The sequence below is a fragment of the Acomys russatus genome, chromosome 1, assembly GCF_903995435.1.
Source record: "Acomys russatus chromosome 1, mAcoRus1.1, whole genome shotgun sequence".
Taxonomy (NCBI): domain Eukaryota; kingdom Metazoa; phylum Chordata; class Mammalia; order Rodentia; family Muridae; genus Acomys; species Acomys russatus.
This window is the reverse complement of record NC_067137.1, coordinates 111,018,045-111,035,845: the sequence shown is the minus strand read 5'-3', so window position 1 is coordinate 111,035,845 and position 17,801 is coordinate 111,018,045. Positions and strand designations below refer to the sequence as shown.

The window sequence follows — 17,801 nt, the reverse complement described above, 5'->3', positions numbered from 1 at the left end:
CCCGCTGTGACCAAGGAAGCCACCTTCAAAGACTGGGCTCCTGGCTGCTGTCTGTTGGTGGGAGAGGAATTAGCTTCAGAAAGGCTGAGGTGGGGGAACCTCAGGCAGCAGGGACAGTAAGTTCAAAAGCCCCAAGATATGCCATGGGAGTTGGGAGCTTGTGTTTGGCGATGGGGTCTGTGAGAGGGAGGGCCCTGGAAAGGCTGGCAGGGCCCAGTGCTTGGAGATTTAGGACCATGGAGTGCCTGAAGGGCAGAGCAGCTTACCCTAGAAATCAGTTCATGGGCATCAGGTGCCCAGCCCTGTGCATGTTATCCCCCAGGGGACATTACGTGTCAAATGAAAAGTCCTCCAGCCTCTGGGGCCTGCACACCTTCTGTGGGTGACAGTGTTCTGGAGTGGGCCCTTCTCTTTAAATGGGTGGAAACGTGCCCTGGTCACCGGACTCTCTCCTGTGCTCTCAGAGCAGCCTGAGCTCCAGCAGGTTCAGTTCTGGCTCTTCTTCCAGCCGCCCGCAAGACGCAGGTGTTGGCTCTGGAACAGGAAGGACCTGGGTCTACACTTGTTTCTGCTGCTGTGGATTGAGGCACATCACTGAGCTTCCCGGGGCCTGTTTCTACATTTGCTGCATTAAACAGAGCCCTTCTCTGCAGGGTGGCGGCAGTGGTGCACACCCACACCTGCAGTTGCAGCACTCGGGAGGCAGAGGCAGGCTGTGAGTTCGAGGCCAGCCTGGTCTACAAAGTGAGTCTGGGACAGGCAAGACCACACAGAGAAACCCTGTCTCAAACAAACAAACAAACCCAGAGTCCTTCTGTCTTAGTCACTGTTCTCTTGCTGTGAAGAGACTCCATGACCAAGGCAACTCTTAGGAACTTGTTCCTAAGTATTTCAGTTTTCTTGACGCTGTTGTGAATGTTTTTGGTTTTTTTTTTTTCTCTCTCTCTCTCCCTAGTTTTTTCCTTGGCAAGTTCATTATTGGTATGTTGAAAGGCTACTGGTTTTTCCATAGGTTGAAGGTTCACCCTGCTGCTTTGATGAAATACATATCAGCTCTAAGAACTTTCTGGTGGGATTACCAGGATCTGTTAACCACAGGATCATGTTCTTTCTCCTTTGTGTCCACTTGCCTGTCTTGTCACGGTGCTCTGGCCAGGATTGTGAGCCCTATCCTGAGTAGCAGAGCTGTGAGTGGGCAGAGAGCGGGCATGGGAGTGTTGCCAGCTAGCTTTTATGAGGCTAAGACATGGTGGTTCTGGTTCTAGTGGCCTGTGTACTTTTATCAGATATTGCACTTTGTCAAAGTCCTCTGTGTCTGTTGAGATGACCATGTGACTCGAATCTGTGTGTTGTATTACATTTTTTACTTGCATATGTTGAAGCAACATTGTCTCACCTAGGATGCAGCCAACTTAGTCATGGAGTGTATCTCCTCTTAATGTGTTGCTTATTTATTTTTAGTTTTCTGAGGCAGGGTTTCACTGTGTGTCCAGGCTGGCTTTGAACTTATGGTGATGCATTAATAAGCTCTTGACTATGATCAATCTGCAAGAAGTTTATTGAGGATTTTTGCATATGTATCTCAGGGATATTAACTAATCTGTAGCTTTCTACTTGTGCTGCATCTACCTGGCTTTGGTATGAAGATCTTAGTGACTTCATAGTGTTCCCTTCCTTTCTATTTTGTTGAACAGTTTGAGGGGTACTGTATTAGTTTGTGGCACTGAGGTCCCGCCCCTAGCTGAGGAGCTACTGGTGATTGATAGCTGTGGGAAAGGGGGAGTTGGTTTTCTTTAATGGCGTGGTGCTTGGTAGATTAAACGTACTTCAGTGGATGGCCACACATCCAAGAGTATATAGCCAGGACTAACTGTGTTAATTTTTTTGAATACCAAAAGTTGGGTGGGTTTGGAATGAGGCAGATCTGGGAAGAGGTGGAGGGTATGGGTATGATCAAAATACAATGTATGAAATCCTCAAAGAATTTATAGTGGTTTATAGTGTGTGTGTGTGCGCACATGCGCAATACCCCATTCCTGGTACCAGCTTTGGTCTTAGTCACTGTTCTGTTGTTGTGAAGAGACATCACGACCACGGCAACTCTTAAAAAGAAAACCTTTAGCTGGGGGCTGGCTTACGGTCCCAGAGGTTTCGCCCATTATCGCCATGGCGGGAAGCATGGCAGCATGCAGGCAGACATGGTGCTGGAGAAGGAGCCGAGAGTTCTGCATTCAGATCTACAGACAGCAGGAAGAAGAGACGCTGGGCCTGTGACAGCCTTCTTCTAACAAGACCACACTTCCTCCAAGAGGGCCACATGTCTGAATCCTTCTAATCCTTTCAAAAGTTCCATTCCCTGATGACTAAGCTTTCAAATATATGAGCCTATGGGGACCATTCTTACCCTACCACCACACCTTTTCTTTTCTCTTCTTTCTTTCTTTTTTCTTCTTTTGGTTTTTCAAGACAGGGTTTCTCTGTGTAGCTCTGGCTATCCTGGACTTACTTTGTAGACCAAGCTGGTCTCGAACTCACAGAGATCTGCCTGCCTCTGCCTCCTGAGTGCTGGGATTAAAGGTGTATGCCACCATGCCTGGCTGGCCTTCTTTTTGAAAAAAGATTTATTTATTTTATTTTATGTGCATTGGTGTTCTGACTGCATGTATGTCTGTGTGAGGGTGTCAGATCCCCTGGAACTTGAATTACAGACAGGCATGGGTGCTGGGAATTGAACCCAGGTCCTCTGGAAGAGCAGCCAGTGCTCTTAACCACTAAGCCATTTCTCTAGCCTCTGATGCCAACCTTCTTATGGTCTGCCTGCTGTTAGCATATAAGCCTGTGAGGACGGGAATGTGAGGAAGAAGGGAGATTGCCAGCTGCCTTCTAGGGAAGGCCCCGAGCTGAATATGTGTTGCTCCCCAAGCTGGTGCTTTCCCTGGGCCACTGGAAGCACTGCTGTGGGTGCCTCCTGGTCCTGGCGCCTTTGTTGGCTTCATTCTCTGCCTGCAGGGAGGGTCTTGGGCTCCAGGTAAAACATTTATAATCAGCCAGGCGTGGTGGTTCACGCTTTTAATCCCAGCACTCGGGAGGCAGGTGAATTGCTGTGAGTTCGAGGCCAGCCTGGTCTACAAAGCAAGTCCATGACGGCCAAGACAACATAGAGAAACCCTGTCTTGGAAAACAAACAAGACAAAATAAAACAAAAAACATTTGTAATCACTCTGCAAGGACATTTGCAATTATATGTGTATTTGGGAAACTAATTTTCAAGAGGTTTTTTGTTTGGTTGGTTTGGTTTTTCGAGACAGGGTTTCTCTGTGTAGCCCTGGCTGTCCTGGACTCACTTTGTAGACCTAATTTGTATTGTTAGCATGCATGTATTTGCAAACACATGTGCATGGCCAGTGCCTGCTGAAGCCAGAAGAGAATTGAATAACTCTGGACTTGAAGAGACACGTGATTATTTGCTACCATGTGCATGCTGGGAACCAAATGTGGGTCCTCTGTAAGAGTAACAAGTCCCCTGAGCCACCTCTCCAGCCCACGGCAGCTTTTGTTGTTCTTGTTTTTCAAGACAGGGTTTTTCTGTGTAGCCTTAGCTGTCCTGGACTCACTCTGTAAACCAGGTTGGCCTCGAACTCACAGAGATCCTCCTGTCTCTGCCTCCCTGAGTGCTGGGATTAAAGGCGCGCACCACCATGCCCGGCTCAGGCTTTTCTTTTTTTTTTCCCCCCTTCCTAATTATGTCCAGTCAGCCAACCAGTGCTCTTAGGATCCTCTATCCATCCTCAGCTGAGAGGCACTTGCTTTCTAGCTCTGGCCTGCCAGGATATCACAGAGAGTCCTTTTTGTGGAGACAGGGGTGAGAGACAGGAGGATGGGGCTGGACTCTGGTGTGGTTCCAGGTTGGAGGAGGGTGGTCAGTATCAGGAGCCAGGTTGGTGGGGCAGTTGATGGACGCTGAGTGGCAAGTGACAGCAAACTCAGTTCAGATGAGCGTCAGCCAGAATTTCTGGATTCAGGCAGTAAGGCCAAAAAAGGCCTGGCCCCTGAGGCCTCAAATCGTTACCTCTGTCCCCTTCTCTACTGTGGCCCGGCCACTGGGGACCTCTTCTCAGATCCAAACTCTGCTACTGCCAGCTTCCTACCTTAAGCCCTTTGATTGTGCTTGCCGACCCCAGTGACTGGCAGATTCGCTCCTCCTTCCTCCATCTCGGGTTCCTCCTACCTTTAGAACCAGGTGCAGCCCTGCTCCAGTCTCTCATGGTCCCAGCCTGTACCTATTTCAGGGCTTGCTTATTTACCTTGGGGTCAGGAACCTTTCCTGCGAGTTTCACTGTTACGATCCATGGGTGAAACCGCCTGGCACTTAGTCAGTCTTCAGAAGCATATAAGTGAATGGATGAATAAAACAATCTCTTAGAATAAGGAGGGGAGGGGCTGAGGTGAAACCCAGTCACCCCGAGGACTTTAGTTTGAGAAACTTAAAACCAACTGACCCATTGTGAACTGGTCTCATGGCTCCCTCTTGAGCTGCACGCTGACATCTGAGGTCATTCTTGGACACCCACCGCCTTCCTGAGTGGGTTTCAAGACACAGATGGCCTTTGCATTGACCTAGACAAAAGAGATAGGTCCAGAGCAGGCTTCTGGCTGATGGACTTGGCAGGCCTCTGGGCACCATGGTGTCCCTCCTTCTATACCCTTTGAGGGGTCCTTCTTGGGCAAAGATTTAGTGATAAATTATAGAAAACGGGGTGTATCTGGCGCTGGGGTGAAATACAGGCAGGTGGTCGGTCAGTGTGTGTGGGAACCGGTCTGTAGGCAGGACACAGCAGACGGGGTGTGGACTGTGGGTGGGGAGGTGGCATCTGTTAGGGGCCTCGGTGCCAGGTGCTAAGAGAAGCTGCATGACGGGGCAGGATGGTGAGGCGAGTCATGCTTCTGAAGTAGAAGGTCAGTGGCTGGAGGGTGGACACATAGGGCAGCAGGGAGCCTGTCTGGAGACCTGCCTGCTGGCCCACAGTGCACAGGTCTGTGCCTTTTCACGTGTTACTCCTGACGCCTGGCAGGCATGTCTCCCGCTTTCTTCTCTTCTAGCTAGAGGAAGCTATTCCCGTGTTTGTCGTTTCTTCTACACAGGGCCCCGGCTCTTGGCATTGGTGCATTGGCTGTTGTGACCCCCATGTGGGGCTCTGAGGGATTACTGCAGATGTTTGGGCCCCGTTGCCATGACTCCCAGCTGCAGAGGCTGGCTGGGCTTGAGCACTGGGAAGGAAGGGGGTGTGTGTCATGTGCCTGCCTGCAGGGAGCGAGCTCTGGAGCTTGACTCTGGGCAGTGGGGTCTTCTGAGACCTCATGCTGTCCTCACCTCTTCCAGCAGCCTCCTCCCTCTTCCCGCCTGTACCACAGTCCTTCAATGCAGCTGGATTTTCTTGTTAGCAGGTTCAGGCATTTTTGGAGGTTTGGTGGTACTCTCTGGACTTTTGCTCCAATCTCCTCTCTTGACTGTTGGCAGGCATCTAGAGCCTGCTTGCGTTCCTGTCAGCATGGGCGCCCACCTCCTACCCGGCAGTCTTTTGCCCTGGGAGCTAACTGCCTCTTTTTGGTTTAGTAGACACCTGCTTTCTCATCCCTTTTGATTCTTAGAAGTTCCCTTCTGCTTGAAAAGTCAGCCCTGTGCTGAGGGACGACCAAGGGGACCCTGGTTTATCCTAGTTCTAGACCTTGGCTGTGGCACGGCACATCTTGGCCACAGTATTTCCGGATGTTTGAGGACAGTCACACCTTAAGGAGTGTCTTCTGTGCCCTTGGCTTTTTTAGTCATGGTTGCTCCTCAGGTGTGGAGGACTCTGCCCCCTTGTGCATCAAGGCCCCAAGAGAGGATTTTTAACCAGGCTTGGGCCAGGGGTGGGCTGAGAGACCAGAGGCAGCTGTGGTTAGAACACTCTCTCTTATCAAATGTCCCATAGGCCTCATCCAACAGACCTGAGCCCCATACAGGCAGGTGAACAGCCCCATACAGGCCACCGTACCTTGCTGTGGGCTTAGGAGACTCTTGCTGAGAGATGACCCTGAATGTAGACTGTGGCTTTACTCTCTGCTTGCTCTCAGCCTTGGGCAAGAGTGTTAACGGACTCTGAATTTGGGACCCCAAGTGTGTGTCAGTCCCCTGCAGCAGAGCGGCAGAGAGCCTACAGGAATGAGACAGGCCAGGTACTGCAGGTGTTGGCTGTACAGCATTTGTTTGGCCGTACCCAGGCGTTCAGAATCCTTGGAAACTGGAGGGTTTCAGGCACCAGATCGAGTTGCTGCCTGCTGGGATAAGGTGCTCAGTGCATTTGGGGTGGAGACTGGGGCCAGGTCACTGTACCCCCTTGGCCTATAAATGGGGAGCTTGACTGGCCTTTGCATGGCCCTGGTATGCCTGGGTGCTGACCCCGTTTTAGGTTCCAATTGGCTCCATCCATGCTTGGAGAATCTGTTACAACTCAGAGCATTGGCAGAGTCTGGGGGTGGGGGCTTACGTCAGAGCAGGGAGACCTGGAGTTAGATGTGGCTGGCCTGGGCATCTTTCCTTGACCTCAGAACAAACCTGGGGTCAGGATCGAACCTGGGGTCAGGATCATCACCCTTCTCCCCAGCTCACTGCCAGTACCTGAGACCCAGGTTCTTAGGGTTCCAGGGTCCAGGACCCTTCCCTGCCCGCCTCCTCCTAGGTCTGCTGTTCTTGTCAGGGACACCTAGGGTTGTGTCTGCGTCTGCTCATTGACCCTGTGGGTACCATATAGATTTTCTTTGGCCATGTGGGTTCCCTTGAACTCCTGGCAGGTCCCCTCTGTCCCCTTTCTACCCTGGGTGCTTCAAGGGAGTGTCTGGGTGTTCCAGGGTGGCAACTGCTGCAGCCTTGGTGCTGTAGCTGACAGAACAAGATCCCTGCCAGAGATGGTCGGTCCTCCTGTTCAGACTCTGTGACCCAGCCGCCTCCCATGCTCAGAGGGCGCAGTGCCATCACAGGGATGATCCTGAGGCAGGGAAATTGCCCTGAATTAGCTGGGTGGACCCAGGGCAGTCACAAAGGTCCTGATAAGAGGAGAAAGGAGTGCCAAAGAGAGGGGATGAGGCAGTACAAGTGGAGGCTAGTCAGCGATGTGGCCGGGAGCCAGAGACTGTGACAGTTTCCAGAACTGGAGAGGACGGGGCAGGGTGGAGTCCTCCCATCCTGGGAAGGAAGAACAGGCTGACCCACTCCATGGAAGAGTCTGTGTTGCTCTTAGTTATCCACTGCGCTGTTTTAATTTGTTACAGAGGCCAGAGACTATGAATACAGGACTCGCTCACATTGCACAGCTCAGGGTCCGGGGTGGGGTGTGACTGCAGCCTCAGAAAGCCGGTTCGGGTCAAGGTCAGTGTCCGGCTTCTTGGCTTTCTACCCTACCACAGACCAGTGGACAATGACAGGGTAGAGTCATCCATTGTCTGCTCCTTGGGCTTGCCATCTCAAGGTGCCTAAGGTTTGAGCAGTATTTAGACAAGTCTGAGGGGTTGGGTGGTGGGTGGGAGGCCAACTCTTGCCCTTGCTGTGATGTGAACCCTCAAGCGCCTCCTGCTGGTGAGGAGAGTGAGGATGTTGGCTCAGCTTGGGACCTCAAGGCAAAACACACTAGCTCATGGTTTGTTACTCTGCCACCTTTCATGTGGCTGTTAGCACAGGGCTGTTGCCTAGGGTCTCTGTGCCAGGGTGGCACGGTGGCAGTCAGGTAGGGAAAATCTGTGCCCCTGAGTTCCTGTATTGTCTGCGATCAGAATCCCCTTTGGTGGTCCTGGGACTAGGGACCAGGAGGGAGTTTATAGTTGAAGGGTGTGTTGTTGCTCAGGACACACTTTGGTTGCAGGTGTGTAGCCTTTCAGACTGTCAGTGCTCCGCATGCTTGCTGTATACATGCAGGGCTGCTGCTGTAACATCCGGAGTGCCTTGAAACTAGGTGTTAGGAGTGTGTGAACCACGGAAGGCAGACTTCTCCCTCTCAGAGCCCCCAAGTACTGGCTTTCTGCTCACAGCTTACCTTGCTGTCCTGACCAAGATTGATGCATTCTTGGGTCTCAGAGTACAGTGTCCAGGAAGCAGGCTGCACTTTGGGCCTCAGTAAGGCTGGCTGATAGCTAGTTGGGGGAGGCCTAGAACCCTAATAGGCTCTTCTCATAGTCCGTTTCTCCCAGTTGAGAGCCCAGAAGATTTCAAGTAGAGATTCTTTTACTTAAGAGAGTTTAGCTGGGTTGGCCATACTGTGGATCTGTAGAACACGTCCTAGAGGGCTTTGTGGCTCACCCCAGCCCCACTGTGACTCCATTCTGAAAACCTAGGGCTGGGTTGCGTGGGCACTGTATCCCCAGATGCATGCTTCTGGAAGGGCAGCCGAGTGAGTCACTTGCTCTGCCCGTGTGGGTTTACCATCATGAAGAGCCACTTCCGGGGCCCCACCAGCTTGCTCAAGGTCCGAGGAATTGATGAGTCAGTGTACTGAGACCCACACCTGGGCCTGATTGCCTCCCTTGGGTGGGGCACATAGTATGGGCAGGGTCTTTAGGATGCTGAGTTTCCAATGAAGGGAGTGAGCCCCCATCCCATAAAAAAAAAAGACACATGGCAGCTTTTAGTTTATCTGGTTCATTTCTGGTGCTGTCCAAACAATTCATATGTTTGTACTGGCTTTAAAACTCTGTTCATATGTTTTCTTTATATCAGGCCATTTCAGTTCTTGGCACTGTTAAATAGAAGGGAAATCCAAATCACAGAACAGTCGGCAGGGAAACCAGGATTCCCCGGAGGGAGCAGACAGGCAGGTGGCTCCAGGCTGAGCCTGGTACTGGAAGTCTGGAAAATGGGTGCTAATGCAGTGTAGCAGCTTGCTGGGCCTGGGCTGTGGGCATGGAAGGCAAAAGATCAAAACCAGCCTCTGGGTCCAGGGCCTCGCTGCCTGCAGCCTCATGTGAGCTACTGGCAACATTGGCTGGTGGTGCGGCCGAAGAGCCACTGACCCTTGGTGTCTGTGGTACGAGAGCTGGCCTCAAGGGTGGGCTGCAGTTTGCTATGTGAAGGCAGGCGTTTGTGAAGAGGAGACAGCTGTGAGAGACCAGATGTCAGCCAGGGTTAGGGGACTTAGAGAAGACTATGGGAGGTGGGATGGTGGTGAGAGAAAGGTCCTGCTGTTGGTACTGGCTGCTCAGCACCTTTATAGGCTGCGTTTTCGCTACTGGCCAGGAGTTGTATTAAAGCTTGGGGGGTGTAGTGATAGGGCATAGCCCTGCTTCTCGAAGGGCAGTTGTTATTCAGGGCAGGCTAGGTCAGGCTGCAGGGACAGATGCTCAAGAGGGCAGAGACACCAAAGGCCTAGCTCAAGCTCATACAGAGTCCACTGTGGACTCTCCAGTGCTGTGGCCCCTTAGCCTTAGCCTTAGCACTGTGGTCACTTTAGACCGGATGATTCTGTCCTGTACATCACAGAGCCCCTGTCCTCTAGATGCCTGCCTGTGGCACTATTCCCAGTTGGCAGCACCCCCTACTCCTGTGGGTGGGGTTGAGGGAACAGCATCTCTCCAGCTTAGGCTGTTCTCAGACTCAGTCCTCCTGCCTCTGGGTGAGGGTCCATTGGGTGACTAGCTTCTCTTCCCAGGCTGGAACCTTCTTATCCTCTAATGTTGCCCAGGGCAGGAGGACTAGTCAGAGGGGCCAGTGGTCATAGTTGAATGCTGCTTCCTGAAGTACGTGCCATTTCTATTCATGTTTCATTAGTCAAGGCAAGTACTGGGCCCATGGCTAGCGGTGAGGGATGGGCCATGGAAGAGGACTGCTGGTGTGGACGGCCCCATCCTGAACCTGGAGCTGCTCCTCTCCAAAGGAGGGGCCATCTTTCTTCTCTCCAGAAGCTTTTAACTCCTGTAGGGCACACTGTCCCTGGAGTTCTGGGGAGGAACGTGCCTGGAAGACAAGATTATAATAATTCTAAGTAGACCTCTGTACCCCCAAACTTACCAAACTTTACCAAAGAACTTCCCCTAAGTACTGGCTTCTAATAATATTTAAATTACAAGGCTTTAACATTTCTGGTGTAGTTGAAAGTAATGGATTTGCTCATAGTAGAAACACAGAAAACGAAGACTCGCCTCCAGGTCATCTGCTGCTGCCCCAGCCTTGTAGCCCCAGTGAACACTGTACTCTCTGGGCCCTTCTGACCTGCCTCCCAAGGACCCGGATGTTGACACTGGCCTAGAACCTCAGTTCTGAGTGTCTGATGTGGCCGTCCTCGATGTGCGGCCCCGCCATGGGGATCACTTCAGCTTGACTCTGGGGAGGACTTGGGAGACTGCCTGATGTTTCATTCGCTGGCTGTCAGGGACACAATAGAGAAGTCCTTTCTCTCCAGCCCCTCCCCCTAGCTGCCCTTGCCCATGACCCCGAGGCCTTGCTGAGGTCATTTTCTTGTGGCTCTTTTGGATTCATTCTGTATACACAAGTACTCCTTCTTCTGGGAGATTGTTCTCAGCGGAGCTGTGTACGGAACACAGGGTTCTGCCTCTCACAGCTCTCTTGTGGCCTTGGAGTTGTTCCTCATGGGCACACACAGAGCTTCCTGCTTTATTCTTCTTACTGCCTCATGCTGTTCCTTCAGTGGCGTGTGGCTTGTCAGTGGCGCTTCTCCTGGCAAGTACTTTGCTCTGGTCTTCCCCACTCACAAACAGTTTGGCAGCTGCCATCCCAGAGCCCACAGCATTCATCTGGGTGATGAGGTGGGACGGTGGAGTCACGTGACAGCCAGCATCCCTGGTTTCTCTCCCCTCTCCTGCCTTTTATGTTCCTTTCTTTGGGCGTCAGATTTCCTTTCTGAACTTTCTGGTTGCAGCAGGATTTCAGAAGTCTGCCCTTTGAGACTCCCTGATGAAGAGTTGAATTGAGTCCAGTGGGCTATTTAATTTTCCTGTGAGTGGATGTGTAGTAGGAGATGAGATGTGGTTGCTATGACCCCCACCTGCCTCTTCCCTAGCACATGGAGGTCTCAGAGGCTCAAGCGCCTTACCCAGCACTGAAAGCTTTTCTTGCTTATCTGGGGGTCATGTCCAACTGTGTCATGCCAGTCTGGGAACCTTTCCCAAGCCTCTGAAATCCTCCTCCTTCCTCAAGTAATAGGATAACCCAGGCCTGCCCCTTGTGGGACTGAGTGTTGCCAGTGAACAGTGAACGCATGTGCATGGGGTGTGGACTGAGAGGGGACTCTCTGGCAGTGTCCATTTGTCCTATCTTTGCCTAGAGGCTCTGAGCTGGGTGAGCTGCTGGGGCTTCTGGGGTACGAGCTCAGCCCTTTGTAGGGTGCCAGTCAGGCCAAACTTGCTCAGCTACCTTTTTTTTTTTTAATTAAATACATCCCATCTGTTTTCAAAGTTAGAGACCTCCCATTGCTTTTCAAGGATGGGGTGGCATAGAATGGGGACTGTTTGGACGTGACTACAGGTGCCTTTGCAGGTGAGAGCCATACCCTGCCATCATTTGGATATCAGCAGATTTCCCCAGGGGACAGCAACCAACACCATAGGGAAACCGAGGCCCTGGTGAAACTGGCCCCACCAGGCTGGGCGATATGTGCCTATCTGTCACTTGCCCTTCCCATCCAGATCTTGTTGATGTTTAAGAGTCCACCTCTGGGGGCTGGAGAGATGGCTCAGTGGTTACGAGCACTGCTTGCTCTTCCAAAGGACCCAGGTTCAATTCCCAGCACCCACATGGCAGCTCACAACTGTCTGTAACTCCAAGATCTGACACTTTCACACCAATGCACATAGAGTAAAACTAAATAAAAATATTAAAAAAAAAAAAAAAAAAAAAAAGAGCCCACCTCTGAGCAGCTCAAGGCTGTGTGGCCTGGGCCAGTTTCCCTCACCGATGATGCCAGCCACAGTTTTCTCTTTCCAGTTGATTTTGGGGGGTTCCTCAAGATGCTGTCTGTTCCCTTGCTGTGGGCATGGGTAGCCTCAGGCCTTGCTGCTGCGTGTCTGGCCTGTGCCTTGTGCGGTCATGGGAGCAGGTGGGGGAGTGGCTGCCATTTCTTCAGGAAGTGAAGGGACATGGAATGGCCTCAGAAACCCCAGTGATAATCAACAATGGCATTCTCTTGTCGGGCTCTTTAGGGCCACATTGTTTTGGGGCACAAAACTGAAGGGTATTGTAGCCCTTGCTGCCTCCAGTTGGCCCAGCTTGTTCTAGTGGCCTCCAGCCCAGCTGTACCAGTTCCTGTGCTGGTCCCCAGGAAGCGTTTGCCAAGCAGCTGGCAAACATGTCAGAAATGATGAGGGTGACCTCAGCTGAGGGGAGATCTTGCCTGCTTCCCGAGGCTGCAGGGATGCAGGCTGGCTGTGGTATTCATTATACCTTCTGAATGCTGTGCCAGGGCCGGGAGCTAAGCTGTTTTTTCCATATTTATAGCTCTACTGGACAGCAGCCCTTTATGAGGAGCTGTTGGCTGGTTGGTCCCAGAACTAGGCCTGAGGCACGGTTTTTAGTTTTACTCAGTCCCTGTCTCAAAGAACCTAGGTGAGTAAACTTCAGGCCTCCGACCTTGCTTGGGCCCAGCATTCTCTAAACAAATACTTTTTCTCAGTAAAATACACACATGGGCCATTTCAGTCCGTGTGGGTCTTGCTTTTACCATTTCTCCCTGAGTGACAGCAGTCTATACTCGGGGACTAAGGGATGGAAGAACGGAGACACCGGTTTATGGGTGGGTTTGGGGGGGGCGAAGGTTGGGGGTGGAGAGTGCACACCCAGGAGAGGGCTGAGACAGCCCTGCATGCTGGACTTCACAAAGAGGGGCCGTAGCTGGGTCTTTCAGTAAAAGACGCGAAGGCAGCAGGGAGCCCCAGTGTGACAGTGTGCACTGGAAAGATGCACACAGCGCCCGTGCGCTTAAATGGGGTGAGTGAGACAAGTGTGATGGATAGTTGGCTGTGGGACTGTGTAGGAAGGTGGTGGAGAAAGATGGAAAACACAAAGCCAGGCTAATTCCACTGTGAGCGAAAACAGATTTGTTTCCCTGAGCCTGGCTTATTTCATTTAGCACGGTGATCATTTTAGTTCCATCCATTTCCCTGCAAGTGCCATGGTCTTTTTCTCTTTACAGCAGGATGAAATTACACTATTTGTTTGTTTTGTTTTTCACTGTATGTATTTCTTTCTGCATTCCTCTGTTGACAGAGCTGTAGACTGGTCCCATATCCTTATCTGTTGCGAATGGTAGCAGTAGACATGGGTGTGCAAGAATGTTTGTGGTAGTCTCACTTAGAGTCCTTTAGGCATATACTTGAGGACAGGTTGAGGGAAGGAAGAGGTCTAACAGAAGGGAGAGGGGAGCTAGTGAGGGTAATGAAACACATGTGACATGCAATCAGGAAGAAGGACTGTTTGAGAGGAGAAAGGTGACTAGAAAGGAACAGGCGAGAAGAGTGAGTGTGAACAAAGTGCAATGGTGTATATGTATAAAAATGTCACAGTGAGTAATAGCATAAAAGTATATGTAAGCCGGGCGTGGTAGCTTAACGCCTTTAATCCCAGCATTTGGGAGGCAGAGGCAGGGGGTCGCTGTGAGTTCGAGGCCAGCCTGGTCTGCAGAGTGAGTCCAGGACAGCCAAGGCTACACAGAGAAACCCTGTCTCCAAAAAAAAAAAAAAAAAGTTCATAATAATGGTTGGGTGGTGGTGGTGCACTCATTTACTCTCAGCACTCAGGAGGCAGAATCAGAGGCAGGTGGATCTCTGTGAGTTCAAGGCCAGCCAGGGCTAAATAAAGAAGCCTTGTCTTGAAAAACAGAGGTGTGGGGGGGGATTCATAATAAAATATAAAAGCTATATTGGTTACACAGAAACATGGTTAGTGGCAGGTATGGTGGTGCAGACCTTTAATCCAGCACTTGGGAGGCAGAGGCAGGTGGATTGTTGTGAGTTTAAAGCCAGCTTGGTCTCCATAGCAAGTTCTAGGCTGAATACAGCTAGACAATGAGTCCCTGTCTGAAAAACAAAACAGAAAACCAAGACAGAGAAAAATCTTAAGAGTTTTGTCAGGTACAGTAATCACTCCTCCCCCCCAAACCCAAACAACCTCCCCCTCAAACAAACAAACATACAAAACCAAGCTCAGGCTAAGAGTGATGTGACCAGCGAGAGCTCAGGGAGTCCCAGAAAGGGCCAGGATTGAAGAGGCACAAATGAGGATGTGGCTGGCTGGTGTGCTAGGCTGTGACAGACCTGGGAACCAGGCCAGGGTGTTCAGATCCAGGTGAACGCTTGGACATCACCCTGTGATAGTTGAGGCAAACCGGAGTCTTGGGGCTGACCAGGCCAGAGTGCTTTCTGCTGAAGGCCCAGCCTGGCTCAGGGCTGGGAGGGTGGGGGGTATGATGGGGCTAATACTTGCTGTCAGTTCTACAGGGCTCCATCCAAGCTCCCCTGGGAACCAGCCATCTCTTCTGGTTATGAGAGGAACTGGGGGTTCAAGGGCTCATAAACTGTGTCCTTGAAAGGAGCTTCTTCTGAGGCTGCTGGCAGGAGAGGCATGGCCCGAGCAGCCCTCATGCCTCTGTCTTAGCTGGCCCTGCTTCCAGCTGGCTGTAGTGGCTGGTCTGGAGAGGACGCTCCCTTCCCACTGGAGTAACACTCCTTTTCTTTGTTTTCTCCACAGGAAGCGAGGGATAGAGGTCGTGCAGGTGAGTATGGGACCACTTCTTCACATTGTCATGTGATAATGTAAGCATGCACTTGATCTGTCTGTGAGAGTTTGGGTGGCTGACCACTTTTTATGGGCACCTGGAATTGTGACACCTCCCCGTCGTCGTCTCCCCCCTTCCCCCTGAGATCTGCCATAGCTTCTGTCCCCAGCTGGGTACACACTTGGGCTGGTGGCTGCTTGTGTTGGGAGAGTTACAGTGGGCGAGGAATAGGAAGGGCCAGGGTCCCCCGGGGGTCATGACACTTGGGTTGGATTAGGAAGGATGAAGGAACAGTAGTGCCTACCTGTGTCCCATCATCCCGTGCTCTTGTCTGTGCTCAGTCTTGGGCACATTGGCTGGTGGAGGAAGGGAAAGGGGAAAAAAAATGTAAGGAGGAGGCGGGAAAAGAAAGAAAGCATGGATAGCGTGAAGGAGGGAGGGAGAAGAAAGAATGGAGAGATGGCCTTGAAGTGCATATCCAGGCTCCAGCAGCGGCCGTCTCAGGAAGGCTGGCAGCTTTGACCTGTCTGAGAGAGCCTAGCTGTGGTATTACCTGCTGATATTCCGGGAAGAGACATTGGCCCTCATGGTTGTGTTTATCCAGGGATGGGGAAGTGGCATCTACCTCCATATAAACTCAGAAATACAGACCCACAGTGAGGGACAGGTTATGACACATGCACCAAAGCTGTGCCTGGTTCCCTATGTCACCGTCACTGCCCCTTCACTGTCCCTATCCAAGACAAACTTGACCGGACCGTGTAGCAAGCTGCTCATCCTCCCTTCCAGTCGCTTTGAAGGCTGTATCTGCCTGCAGCTGCAGAGGGTTTACCTGAGATGAGGACCAGACCAAGGCTGAAGCAGGCATCGGGAGGAGGGGCATACATCGAGCCTTAGTTTGTTCAACTTTAAGGAGGCCTCCTATGTAGCAGCTGTCAGAAAGGGTTTCCCCATCCAGGCATGTACATACCTGGTGGGCCGAGATCGTCTCTGTACCCTGGCTGTGGGTGGAGCAGGAGCCTGGAGCCGTTGTTTAGAGTGGGCCAGGAAAAGTCTTCTGAAATCTTTCAGGATGTGTCTGTTGTTCATTTGGCTGGTAACTTGAGGGAGGAAGTGGTGGCTGGGGGCAGAGTGAAGTCAAGCTGGGCACTTTCTACTCAGGCATCTAAGAATAAAATCTGAAGGGATGCCTCCCCCTTCCCCCTCCTCATGGCATCCGGGAGAGTCGTGAGAACTTAACAATTTGAAGACATTGAGAGAGACTGCAAAAAAACCGGGGCAGCAAACCACTTGGCTGGATTTTCAAAATCATCTGGGCTTTCCCAGGATATGGTCTCCTGGAAGCTGGGCATAGGCAGAGGGCGCTGGTCACTGGGTTAGATGTGAGTGAGTTAGAGAATCAGGGTGACCTTGTTTGAGCCATCCCCGCATCCATGGCCTCTGTCAGGGCCCGATTGTATGGGAGGAGGAGGTATCGCTCTTGTAGAGATGTGGAAACATTGTGGCCCTTTGGAGCAGGCAGCTGTATGGTGAGGTTAGGGTTGCATTCACAGCTGTGGTCTCCTTTCTGCATTAATGCATGATCCGTTCATAAGATACTTCCCACCTAGTGTGGCTGGCCTTTCACTATTGTCTACGTGGACGTAGGACCTCGGTTCAGGACCCAAGCATATGAGGAACCTGGGGAAGATCCTGCCTGTTTATCCAGGTCACGAAAGCCATTTCTCTTCCTGGTACCCATTGGCAACAGTGACAGCATCAGTGATGGGCATTTATGGGGACTGTGGTGTACCAGGAAGTGGCCGTTTATTCTAAAGGAACGTTGCTGTGTATAGCCTTCCCTAGGCATGGGATGTGCACTTCCTCGTGATGTGCAGCAGGGAGAGTTGGCAGATCCATTCTTTTGCCCAACCACTCCTGACAGGGAAGCGTATCTGGCAGAGCATGGTGGCCTGGGCTCAGGTTTCGGGCTGTGTGATGAGCCCGCCGGTGTATACAGTGGGCTAATCGGCAGGCCTGTCCCAGGCTCACGAGGCCTGAGTCAGTCCAGGTGACATGACTGGCACTGGGCCTGGCACACAGAGGCTGATGATCCACAGAACTGTACCTCAGTGTGGCACCACAGGACACAGCCCTCCATCATCGAGGGAGGCAGCTGGTCATTATAACCCCGGGAGATAATGGCTGGACATAGTGCCTTGGTGCTAGTAACAAACCTGAAAGAGGACCCGATAGAGTTATCAGCTGGCTAACACATGGGTGATGAAATAACAGTCACCTCTCCTTTCCTTGATTTTTTTCTTTATCGTTCGTGTCTATAAAAACTGAAAGCTGGAGGTAGAATTAAAACTGTCTTACTCTGGCAGTAGGTAAGACTCATCCGTGGGGGCATGAAATGACTTTTTGGAAAGTCCCATTCATCCCTTCAAAGTTGCGTTTCTAACGGAGTTTTCTTTTTATTTATATCACTCGTGCAGTTTTGAGTCTATGTTGGCTATGTTGATCAATTATATATTAATAACCGATAGTGATTTAGTTCAGAAGAGACTTCTGATGTATGCAAGAGCTTTATGACTACATTAAAAGTCTTTGAAGGAGGAACAGTATATACATAGATTTCCTTAGCTCTGCGGTATAGTAGAATAATTAGTGAGAGGCTTTCTGATGTAAAATGCCCTGACAGTTTAAACATCTCCAAGGGAGGAAAAAGGAACTGTGTTTGCTTTCCAGCTGTCTAAGAAGGGCTTGATTATATAATCTGAAAATGGATGGTGGTGGATCGCAGATCACCAGGGTATTTAGACCACATTGGATCCATTTGAAAGAGAAATAGTAACAGTTTTACTTTCTAATGTTAATATTTACATCATGTTGGATATGACATCCTCCACAAGTATTTAAACTACAGGACATTTCAGATGTCAGCTTAAAAAGGGGGCCATTGGAGACAGTTTTAGACATTAATCTTGCGGTTTGGTTTGAAGACTGTTTACATCTCAGAACCAGGTACTTCCTTAAAGAGGGACAACGGCAGGTTCCCCCACAGGGTGT

General features: G+C 51.1%; 1 protein-coding gene across 1 annotated transcript in view; it reads left to right on the top strand.

Moving 5' to 3' along the window:
* The window catches only part of Itpk1 (inositol-tetrakisphosphate 1-kinase), a 141,540-nt gene that overhangs the window by 19,338 nt on the left and 104,401 nt on the right, over positions 1-17,801 (top strand). Inside the window, exon 2 of the mRNA XM_051150728.1 lies at positions 14,723-14,747. Within this exon, the coding sequence (XP_051006685.1) occupies positions 14,723-14,747 (25 nt within the window). The remainder of the gene's footprint in view (positions 1-14,722; positions 14,748-17,801) is intronic.